We start from the raw sequence: 12,702 nt of genomic DNA on the forward strand, positions 1-12,702 counted from the left end.
TTGTCATGATTTCTTTTTTGTGAAAACGAACATATCTATTATAAAGTTTCATTCATTGGAAGTACAAAACACCTCAAACGTAATAATAATTACATCAAGGATTATGAACCATCGAACGACCATTGCCACTGCCAGAATGAGCCGCCGACGCATCCTTGGTCGTTGCTCCTATACCGGGGCCGTCCCGACCGTGATGATGACAGACGGGAATTCTTCGTCCACGTGCCTCTAAGGACCAGCGCCCCGAAGCCGCAGTCGTTGCCGTTGAATTCTTGAATCGATCTAAAAAAATTTACATCTAATATCATCGTTGCGTATGCACATGGCAAGAAACTCTAATCTCACCGCACGAGGAGCTGACAGGAATCTATGCTAGAGCCCGTCTAATGCGTCCTGATGAGTAAACTTGGGGAGGATCGGAGCCCAGAATACTAACTCGAAGAAAAAACGTCATCCATCTGAGTGTCATTCTTGTAAAGACTATGCTATCTATCTACTAGCCAGAGCCGAGGCACCAGGAAATTCCTCCCCGCCGCCGGCCGCCGGAGTGGCAGGCGGAAGGGAGGTGTATCAATGGGCTCGCCGGCGGAGTTCGAGGGGAGGAAGGCATTCCCTAGTGATGTACAAGTCACATGATAAAGAAGAAACTGCATGCAGCTGTACAATTTTATTATGTGTCATTCTCTGACATTGATGTATAATTGAATGCGTGATAGTTTGCATAGACAACACAATCATGATTTGCACCGACAGTTTTCTTATCAAGCAACACTGTTTGGCCCAAAAAAGAAGTAACACTGCTCACTGTCGCACCTCTCACGTACATCCCCTGAGTATGGCTGGCTCTACCAACCTCTCACGTACACGAAGCTGTGAACCTTCCTCTTCTCTCACGCCTAATTGGTTAACTAACTTGGTCACATGATCAACCGATCCGGCTATCCATCACGTCACCGTCAAGTTAATTAGAGTACCTACTTCAGTCGATGTCATCTACAGATACCGCCTCCCAATGCTACCCTCTCGTGTGTGAGTGACTTCGTTTGTACCATGTTCAAAAAAGTAATAGAAAAATAAATAGACAAAAGATAAAGAAAGAGAAAAAAGAAGAAAAGAAACTCAGATATTAGACCCGATCCAATCCAATAGTCATTTGCTTTAGGTGATCTCCCTTGGGTGTAGGAAAGCATGTGATAAATCTTACAAAAAAAAGTGATAAGATGAATAGTAAATCCTTTGCATGTAGGACAACATGTTTTGACTTTTTCATCATTGTTATTGCCGGGTATATTCCCCATCACCGATAGTTGTGCTTTTGCTGTGCAAATTGGATTTAGCTTATTATGGGCCAACAATAATGGACTAGAACTATTGCGATTATATATCCCTCCCTGGTATTGTTAGTTTGGCCAATGTGGCCAAGCTTGGGAGTAAGTTGTGTTTTAATCCTAACATACCCAGAGCTCCTGATCTAGAGCGTTGTCGTCCTGAGATTTGGCTTGATCTAGAGGCAGTGGCAAAAATGGTGGTGTCAACTCATTTCGGTCAGCATAGTACACCACGATGTAGCCTTCCCTGGAGTCTTGCATCGGCTGGAATGTGTCCAACAACCTCACTTCCACCTATTGGGGCAGGTGGTTCATCCGGCTCTTCAATACTCTTAAGGTTACTCCATCTTGTACACGGTGATGTAAATTTAGCATGGAGCTAAAGAAGAAAACTTGAGAGGACCTGATGTATCTTTTAGTTTTAGGAGGAATAATTGTTTGTTGGTGTGGTTTCACATTTATTGACCCAATACAATTTGTTCAGTTAAGCAATAAAGTCGGATTACGACAGTGCAGAAAAAAGATGTCCAAAATAGTAATTACAGAGTTGAAAAAAATGGGACGATCACACTAATGCCTATGCGACAAACACAAAAAAAGGACTCTTCAACAAACCCTTTGGTATCATCTGCCTACGCCGATCAAGTTGTGACCATGGGAACCTTTCTCCCACATGGAGATTTGGCAAACACTCATGCCCACAAAGGAAAAAGAGGAAACTTAGATCAAGCTCGGTTGCAATTGTCTAAACTCCAGAAGTTATAGTACGATCATTGTTGTCAAATACTAAATAAATATAGCGTCCTTTCAATTTTGCTTTGCTTAATTTGGATGCAAACGATTTTCCGTTGATGCATGCTGACATCCAAGAAAGACTAAGCACATATCTCCACATTGATTCGCACCAAACAAATTAATTATGAAGGTCGATGATCTGAAATCCACGTCCGGATAAGCATACATGCTACGTATAGTTGTACTTCCATTAACATGGCTCTCTCTTTCACACACAAGTAAAGTCGCGTATGAGAGCTTACGTCATCTTCAAAGCTGACCCCCAAATGGACACGACAAATGTTTGTTTTTATGTCTGGACGTGGTTCACAGACACGATACGGGAGAGAGCTATCCAATGCTTTTCACAAATTAATACTTATTTGTCGGTTTGAAGGAGAGTGAAGAGTGAGGACCATGCATGTGTGAAGAAATAAACATGAGGAAGGCTATGTGGTGGCTTTTGTTTGGTCAAATAGATGTCGGGCATCGGTAGAGCTACCTCAAGTTTGTCTCGGATTTGCCGGAAAACTGACATCCGGACCACTTCGCAGACCGATAGAGACTCCATCGGATGACAAAAATTGACACAAACGGTCCGGACACCACAATTCGGACATATATCCGACCTTCTTCCAGGGTCTCCATTGGAGATGCCCTTAGTGGTTAAAAGATTGTTTACATTGTGATGGCTATATTTACCAGCTTAAACTCATGGCATGTGCTTACGGCTTGTGCGTTCCTTTTGCATACGCAAGCACAAAGCATTGAAGGTAGGCAACGCATGCACGTCTCGATCCGATCTCGATATCTCATGCACGTGCATGGTACGGCCATCCTGTTGATGCAATGCACGTATACGATAGCTTCTCCACATTGTGCTTGCGTGCACATATTCTGCGCACGCTCAGTAATTCTCATCAATACGCATCGCCGGCCATTCGTACTCCTACAACGAGTACGTACTGGCCAGGGCACGGAGCGGTCTATTTACTCGTGGCCGGGGCACGGAGCGGTGACTAGGACTAGCCATATACTCAGCTAGGATTAATCACGGGACTGTCTATTCTACATCCGGATGAAATCTAATTCGCTTTCATCCATATTTTTCCAGCCAACTGAAGGATGAAAAGTGTCCCTGTCCCGTGCCCCATGTCCCCTGTTCTTTCTGTCCCTCACTTCTAAAACAGAACCACACTGCAAACTGTAAACGGGTCGACACCCCAAGCTTTTCAAACCCGCACACAACAGGGGTTGCTAAGCTAACTACAAGAGGAAAAGGACCAATCTGATGACATCTAACCACACAGCTGAATAATTACAGTTGTTTCTGTGAATGAACTACATACAAAGGGCTAAAAATACACTAATAATACCACTGATAATGACAGAGTAGAAACCGCTAAAAAAGCACAGTAATTCCACTAAAAACACTGAAATTCCACTAGTAATGAAACTTGCAAAAAAAAGTGTATAATCCACTAAAATTACACTGTAAATCCACCAATGATTTACAGTGTAAATTCTGCTTGAAATACACAAAAGGAATTACACTGTAAATACTGCTTAAATAACAGTAAAAATTCCACTGGGAAAGTACTAAAATTACACTAACAAAATACACTAATGAATTACAAAGGAAAGTCCACTTAAAAATGCACTGTAATCCAATGAGAATTACAGTATAAAATAACCTAAAAGTACACCAAAATTGAACTAAGATTTACAGTGTAAATCATATCGATGTTGCAACATCGACAAAGAACTACACTATAAACTAGCCGGAATTACACTGTAAACCCAGATATGAATTACAGTGTAAATCCAGATAGAAATTACAATGCAAATCCACTTATAAAAAACACTGTAAACCACTAATAAATACACTGTAATTTCAACAGTTTTACAGTGTAAAATCAACTCAAAAAAGTTAACTGCATTGACAAAATGCACTGGAACAACCACATATACATGGACGAACATGGAGAAGCACCACCAGAGAGGGTGATTCCTCCAAGATCTGCTACACAAACTTCAACAACATGGCTAGAGAAGCAGGAAAAACATAGGTAAACACCCCTTCTCGCCCCCTCCTATGCGTTCATCACCTCCTATCGTCTCCCTCCTGCCTGAAGAAATCTGGAAGAAAGAACAGATGAAAAAAGAACATAAGCACACTAAGAAAGAACCAGCACAGATCCTAGGAACAACCAGAACATGGTCGCATGTACTACTAGTCTATGATCACAAGAACACTATATACTGAAAACTAGATGCCCAGATCATTGGTTTCTAGATTTGCAGAATAGGAACACACTACAGGGGACAAAAACACACTCAAAGATCACTAGGCTAGCAATTCCATTTAGGGGACAAATACAAGGGACAAAAACACACTACTAGGCTAGCAATTCCATTTAGGTAAAACTAGTTGAAAATATACAAGGTTGAGGATTACTGCAGTTGAGAGAATATGTGACTATTTCCACAAACTTTGGAAACTAAAAAACTAAAACACTATTAAGAAACTTTGATCTACTAGTTTAGACACTTCCTGTTGAATGACCGAATACAAGTAACTTTGGAAGTGTAAACTGCTATGAACTGATACTTGTTTACACTGAATATTGATTAGCATTAACATAAACACTGAAAATAGAAGTTATCAGAAAAAATGAGTAACACAATCAGGCTAAAAACACTAAAGATTACAGTGTAAAACCCACAAAGAATTATAGTGTAACTCTACTAAGAATAACACTGTAATCCAATAAAGATTACAGTGTAAATACACCAAAATTGTCAATCTCTTTGCTACAAGAATAGCTTAACCAAAAGGAAGACAAAGTACAAACCATGTTACAGCAGTACGGATTGAACCAAGTTCACCTAAAAAAGGGTCCGTGAAAATTACATCAAAGCCAAACTCCCCTAGCCTCCTTTACAACCCACACAGGCAAAGCAGCGAGAAAGGAGAAAAAGAACCCAACATTACAAGGCAAGAATTTCCCATCTCTAATCTAAAACTAACCACACACAATTAAAAAGGAAATGACAAAAACCACTAAAATTACACTATAAAATCAACTAAAATTACATTAAGATTTACACTATAAATACCGCTGTAAAACCAGCTTGAATCCACTGTAAAATCTACTACACTAAGAAAAACACTGAAAATCCGGTAGGAATTACAGTGTAGATCCAGTAGGAATTACACTGTAATTCTACCTAGATTTACACTGAAATCGACCTAGAATTACAGTGTAAAATATAATAGGAATTACAGTGTAAATGTACCTAGAATTACACTGTAAAATCGACCTACAATTACAGTGTAAAGATAGTAGGAATTACAGTGTAAATGTACCTAGAATTACACTGTAAAATCGACCTACAATTATAGTGTAAATATAGTAGGAATTACACTGTAATTTTACCTAGAATTACACTGTGAAATCGACCTAGAATTACACTGTAAAATTGACCTACAATTATAGTGTAAATATAGTAGGAATTACAGTGTAAATGTACCTACAATTACACTGTAATTCTACCTAAATTTACACTGTAAAAATCAAGACTCACAGCGAATGCATAGTGACAACCGCCAAATGTCATTGATCTCATAGAAGCAACCTTCATAGAATCCTTAAACTTCTTAATATTGCCAAGGAGACTCTCATATACCAATCTAGATAAATCATAGTTCATCACAGAACTACAATCTCTAAAAATGTGGAGATATTTGGGACTAGGAGAAAGGCTTGAATTTGGACACAAGAAAGTGGACAAGGCAATACACATGAAGCAGATGAAAGTGTCTTCATCAGGCAGTTCTTCAGATTTGAGTGTATTGCAGAAGAAAGAAACCGGTGGGATGCTGGTCACATTGAAATGGGACAAGATAAACTCACGCCCAGCCTCAGCATCGGACATAATGGGCTCACCATCAACAGGAAGATCTAAGATGTCATGTTTGACATATTTGGGAATTGGAATAAACTTCTTCCTAATCTGAATCTCTGAAGCAAGATCAAATTTGGACACTACCATTTGACAAACCTAAGAGGCACCTCTGTCCTCACAAATTTGAGAAGGCAATCTGCCCTGTAGCTCTGAAGAACACGGACTTGCCTAAGAGACAAGCCACCAATAACAGTGGAGAACAACTTGCCAGAGTATCTAGTGAATGTAGTGGCTACAGAAAAATCAGAAGACCTCTTGCGCTTCTACAACACAACAAGAAACACAAACAAAAGAAAAAATCAAGATAATTTACATTAAAAAGAAACAAAAGAAAGACATCTAGCAACAACAACTAGAACTATATGGAACTAGGTTCTTGTGCATCAATGGCCATTCCACAAAAAATAGATATGATGAAGATTACAAAAGGAACTATCTAAAACTTATATCCATATCTATCATAGAGAAGTTGCATGCAAAAAAAGGAAATATAAACAAAAAAAATAAAATACCACATTCCGAGCTCCAGCATTTGTAATCTTCGGTTTTAAGCAATTCACTTTCTGCAAAAACATAAAAAGAGGAATTATCCATTAACTAGAAATATGCATTAACTGATACAAAAATGAAACTGGTACAAAAAAGCATTAACAGAAGAAACTGGTACAAAAGCGTTAACTACAGCACCACACTTACACGAGACATGTAGAACTCATACAAAGCTTTCTCCAAATCAGGATCATCCATTTGACCTTCCCGCAGTTAACAGATGAAACAAATGAATGAACTAAAAACCCGGAACAAATAAGCTACCAAGCAAGAAATAAAAGGAATAAAAAATCAAATTAGAAATATAACCTCCGAAGCTTGAAAATGATCATCCTCGGCAAAATCATTGGGGACAAAAGGATCCCCATCTGAATCATCACAATCTTCAACACAAGCAGCAGAAGTGCCCTTACCAAAAGCCTTCATGAGTTTCCCCATACTTTAATCTATAACCCAAATATGTACAAACGCAAAGAAAGGAACAAAAAGTCCGAGATGAAACGGCAGAAGGGATAAAACATAACAAAAATATAAAGAAGAAATTCATTGATAGCATTTACAGTCTACATGTCTTTTATTTCACTACATAACCCACTGAGAATTACAATTTAGAAATCCCCTGCGAATTACAGTGGGAACCAACTGAGAATTACATTGTAAGTACACTGTAATCACCGACTAAGAAAAATACACTGGAATTCCGATGAAGATTACAGTGTAAATATGAATATAATTACAGTCTAAATCCTCTAAGAAAATACACTGGAATCAGATGCATCACAAAAACTTACAAACTAGCGATGCATCACAAGAACAGTCACAATTCCTCTGCTACCAGTAAAATCAGCTATCAATTACACTGTAAATCCACAACGCAATTCCACTATAAAAATTCAAGTGAATTACACTGTAATTCCACTAGAGAATACAGTGCAAATCCATGGCAATTACACTATAAATCAGCTATCAAATTACACTGTACATCACTGACAAATATGCTGTAATTCCACTAACAAATACAGTGCAACCCCACTGACAAAAATACACTGAAAGGACATATACATTGTTATTCCACTAGCAAATACAGTGCAGATCCACTGACAAAATACACTAAAATTACACTATAAAATAACCAGGGATTACACTACAAATTGCTTTGGATTACACTATAAATATTCTACCTATCCACTAGAAAATTACAATGAAAATCCAGTATAAAATACACTGAAAATCACTCTAAAAAACAATGGGGATTCCACTGTAAATTCAAAAAAGGAATTACAGAGTAAACCACATACCCACTAAACGATACCAGTGAAGAGAAATGGTCTATGGATTAAAGGCCCGGGAACAGAATACATCCGTTCGAATTGACTGAATACATCAGACTACTACAACTAAGCAAGCCAGCCTCACATGAACAACTCGAATGCCAACAACCAATCAATTACAAATCAACAGATCAAACTGACGCACATCCCAGCTACCGTGCTTAGCAGATCAATCAAACGCATCCCAGAAACGGCACAACCTAAACAAATCTACACGGAAAAAAGCTGCGGGGGATGGATACAATCATCATATCTGACTGACAAAACCAACTCCCAACCTAACAGATCACTGGAACAACAAAAAGGGAGGGGGGGCGAATCCGACGAACAAAATCGCCAGCGGCGGAAATGGGGACGGGTCGGTGCGGCGCCGAGAGATGCCGCAGATCCCGACAACGGGAACAGAAGGGAGGCGTAGGAAGCGGGACAACACGACGGAGAGCGTGGACGAGCCACCACCAAAACACTAGATCGAGCGGCGAGGCGGAGCTCCAAATCACCATGGCTATCTCTCTCTCGCTCGACTCTATTCGGGGTTGCGTGTTTGAAGTCACAAAGGGGCTGGGAGGAGGAGGGTGACATGGATTGCGATGGAAAAAATAACGGGTCAACCACACGGGCCCGATAAAGAAACGAGACAAAATAACGGGTCACACACGAATCTCAGCACACAGATCGCACGGCACAGAAAACGGATGAAAACGAATTGTTTTCATCCAAATGTAAATTAGCAGATCCGTTAATCACAGTAGGTATTACAACCTTGCATTTTACCTTTAATTAATTTTGGTTGGTGACGTCTGACACATATGTGACCACACAGAAAGAGCAACGGATTCGATCTTGTTTTAGTGACTTTTGCAGGGAGTGTCTTAACACTGTTGTCGGTGCTTTGGTGGCCACACGATCAGTATTGTCAGTTGCGACAACATTGGCTGTACGGATTAATTACCTGGGTCAGGAGGAGAAGTAAAACGTACGCATTGCCAAATGTTTTTTCTTTGCCCACATTCTTCATACTTCACAGCAGTAAGACACGGCGCGCGCGCACACAGATACGTACATACATAGATAGGGTAAAGTTATTCTAAGCGTGAGTGTAGAATAGCTTATTCTACACCCCTTAATAACGCTATATTTATACAAAATCTAGTACGTATGGCACATCCTGTACATTCCTTGGTTTATTATACATAAGTATAATCCTTCTACGTCTTGACCATTAGGTACTACCAGTATTATGCAGCGTACGTACGCACGTACTTCTTTAGATTCAATGCACACCCCAGACCCCACGACTCCGGGCTATACTTACGTACGCCCTCGACGAGATCACGCAAGTTCAATGCATGCATGTGTACCTAGCCAGGTAATGAATCAGGCCCAATTCAACTCTAGTCTGTTCTCACACGCTAGCCGATGGACCGATATTGCTTGCTCAGTGGTCACTGCAGTAGCTGGCACATCGGTACGCGGTGCACGCAGTCACTACACCTTGTACAGTCGATATGGATGCAATGCAAGGGATCAAGCAAGCTGGCGACTAGAGTACTTCTCCATACACCGACGCGCGGCTGTTTCATTACTCAATGCCCACGTCTACTTTCACCAGCTAGTTTCCAGATCTCGCGCCCCAATTCTTTTCCTCCTTACACGTATCCGTTCAATTTAATATAATCTGACGTGCAAGCAAGCTGCTAGTCGCCGGAATGAACCATGTGCAAGTTGAACGCATCACAATTTAGTAACTATATCACAAATTCACAATAGCTAAAGATCAATCGACTGAATTTTGTTTTTGTATCGGTCGAATTTGTTTTGAGAAGGAAGAAGGAAGCGCCGAGGTAGAGGAAGGAGACACCAAGGTTGCCCGCGCCGGGGAAGAAGCAACCCCACTATATATCGTTAGGGTGGAGGGTGCAGGTTCACCGGAAAAGGAACCCTACTATCTATCGTTAGGGTGGTGGGTGCAGGTTCGCCAGAGATTTTTGGGTGGTCACTGGGCTTAGAGGGGTGGCTGGGGACGGCGGAAAGACCGGTGGTGGGGGAGGTTGAGGTGAGGGCGGTGCGGTGAGGCGATGGCGGGAGCACTGCCGGCCTTGGGCGGGGGAGACCGGCGGTTAGGGCAGTGGTACATGGGGCGGTCGAGAGGAAGATGAACAGGAGGTTGGACTGAAGGTTGAAGAAGCTAATCCAGCCATCCATCTCGCATCCAACGGCTTAAAACAATCTGAGCCAAAATATTTTTGCAGGCGATTGTCATCTAGCAAAACACTAACTATATACAGTACGAGCTTTGATCATTCCTCCCTCCTCCATCTTAGACCCCTCTCTGACTACACGAGTGCATGGCACAAATTCTATGGTGCTTGACAATATGAGATCTCTATCCAACCATACCTTCAAGCTGAAGTGTTAGAGCATGGATGCATCGTCCGCATAAAACCGCGTGCAATTAACTTCGTCACGTGTCTATGGATCAACTACCGATCGATCACATCCCCCGTACGCTTCACTGCACTATAAATACATGCGCGGCATGCTTTGCCTTCTCATCCTCAGCTACTTCACCACAGTGCTAACTACCTAGCGCTGCACCAACCAACCAGTAGTCAATTAAGCAGCACTTGACCATGGCGCCCAAGCAGCTCCCCGCCGTCCTCCTCGCCGCCTGCGCCACCCTCCTGGCCCTCGCCGCGCCATTGCTCGCCGGCGACCCCGACATGCTGCAGGACTTCTGCGTCGCCGATTACAAATCCCTCAACGGCCGTAAGTTGTGCCGTCTCTTCCATCCATTCTCTCGTTCGCACAAGTATAGATCATGCCAACAAAGAGGTAATGCATAAGTGTATGCATATGCTTGCAGCATTGCGGCTGAACGGGTTCCCGTGCAAGAGGCCGGAGAACGTGACGGCGGACGACTTCTTCTCCTCCGCGCTGGCACTCCCGGGCAACACCGGCAACCCGGTTGGGTCTGCCGTGACGGCGGCGAACGTGGAGAAGCTCCCGGGGCTCAACACGATGGGCGTCTCCATGTCCCGCGTGGATTACGCGGCGTGGGGCGTGAACCCGCCGCACACCCACCCGCGCGCCACCGAGATCATTTACGTGTTGGAGGGCTCCCTCGACGTCGGCTTCGTCACCACCGCCGGCAAGCTCTTCGCCCGCACCGTCTGCAAGGGCGAGCTTTTCGTTTTCCCCCGCGGCCTCGTCCACTACCAGAAGAACAACGGTGGCGCGCCGGCCGCCGCCATCTCGGCCTTCAACAGCCAGCTTCCGGGCACGCAGTCCCTCGCCCTAGCGTTGTTCGCAGCCTCACCACCGGTGCCCACCGACGTGCTGGCCAGGGCGCTCCAGATCGACGGCGGCCTGGTGGAGGCCATCAAGTCCAAGTTCCCGCCAAAGTAACTAGCCTTGCATTTTGTTAGACTGTATTTACATGTGTATATTGTAACGTTGTATACCACCTCATTATATATATATGTGATAGGCCACCCTTAGAGGGTTGTGCCGGTTCCCCCCAAAGCCTATTGTCTTACATGGTATCACGCTAGGTTACGTCCGCTTCCGCCTAAAAACCCTAAACCGCCGCCGCCACTGCCGCCGCCGCCGCGCCCGCCGCCGCCGTCGCCCGACTGCTATGACGTCCGCCGCCGCGTCCGGCTCCACCGCCACCGGTTTTCTGCCGGCCTCCCTCGCGGCACTTCTCTCGAGGCCGCTGGATGCCGCCTCTCTTCAGGCGCCGATCGGGACACGGAGCGTCGGCTCCCTCTTCGCGCTCCCGCCGGCTGCTACTTCGCCCGGGCAGGCGCTTGTGGCCCACACCACCGCCGCCCCGTCAACCGCGGCTGTCGCGCCCTCGGCCACTGCGCCGCTGGTGGCGGAGGACGTCGCGCTGGAAGGCTTCGCGGCGTCAACCGCGGCCATCGCGCCCTCTGTCACCGCGCCAGCTGCCCCTCCGACTGTCTCCACGGTGTTCTCACCTCAGCCAGTCTCCTCGATGGGATCGCAGCCGCCGCCGCCATTTCACTTCGGCCATCTCATCACCATCAAGTTGTCGTCGGACAATTACATCTTCTGGCGCGCGCAGGTTCTTCCGCTTCTTGGGAGTCACTACCTGCTTGGCTATGTCGACGGCTCTCTTCCTTGCCCTCCTGCGCTGGTTGACAGCGTGCATGGTCCGGTCTATAATCCGGCTCACCGTGTCTGGACAGGGCAGGATCAGGCGAACCTCTCCTCCATCCAGGGGTCGCTCTCTCCGGCCGTTGCTGGGCTTGTTGTCTTCGCCAAGACGTCCCACGAGGCATGGACTATTCTTGAGCGCTCGTTTGTGGCACAGTCGCAGGCTCGTGTATCTGGGCTCCGTCGCCAACTTGGGGAGTGTCAGAAGCTTGACTCCACCGCCACTGAGTTCTACAACAAAGTCAAGAGTCTCGCCGACACGCTGGCCTCCATTGGACAGCCCCTCACCGACTCCGAGTTCAACTTATTTATCGTCAATGGTCTTGATGAGGAGTATGACGCCCTAGTCGAGATCATCAATGAGAGGGGCAACTCCACGCCCATGCCAGCACACGAGGTCTTTTCACGCCTCCTGCTTACTGAGCAACGAGTCGAGACGCGCCGATCCAGGGGCAACGGTGCCCTCTCGGCAAACGCCGCCACCAAGGGTGGTCGCTCCTCTGCTTCATCCAGGGCTCCTTCGGGGCAGTCACCACCACCCGCCTCGGCCCCTCCTCCTACTGCGACGC

The 12,702-nt window shown here is 44.7% G+C and overlaps 1 protein-coding gene across 1 annotated transcript; it reads left to right on the forward strand.

Moving 5' to 3' along the window:
* Nucleotides 1–10,516: 10,516 nt before the first annotated feature.
* LOC123066648 (germin-like protein 1-3) lies at nt 10,517–11,476 on the forward strand. Its single transcript, XM_044489691.1, has 2 exons — nt 10,517–10,720; nt 10,818–11,476. Exons 1-2 carry the CDS (start codon nt 10,585–10,587, stop codon nt 11,357–11,359), a joined length of 678 nt encoding a protein of 225 aa, XP_044345626.1. The 5' UTR covers nt 10,517–10,584; the 3' UTR covers nt 11,360–11,476.
* The last annotated feature ends 1,226 nt before the right edge of the window (nt 11,477–12,702 follow it).

Source organism: Triticum aestivum, chromosome 3B (genome assembly GCF_018294505.1).
Source record: "Triticum aestivum cultivar Chinese Spring chromosome 3B, IWGSC CS RefSeq v2.1, whole genome shotgun sequence".
In the NCBI taxonomy this organism is placed as follows: domain Eukaryota; kingdom Viridiplantae; phylum Streptophyta; class Magnoliopsida; order Poales; family Poaceae; genus Triticum; species Triticum aestivum.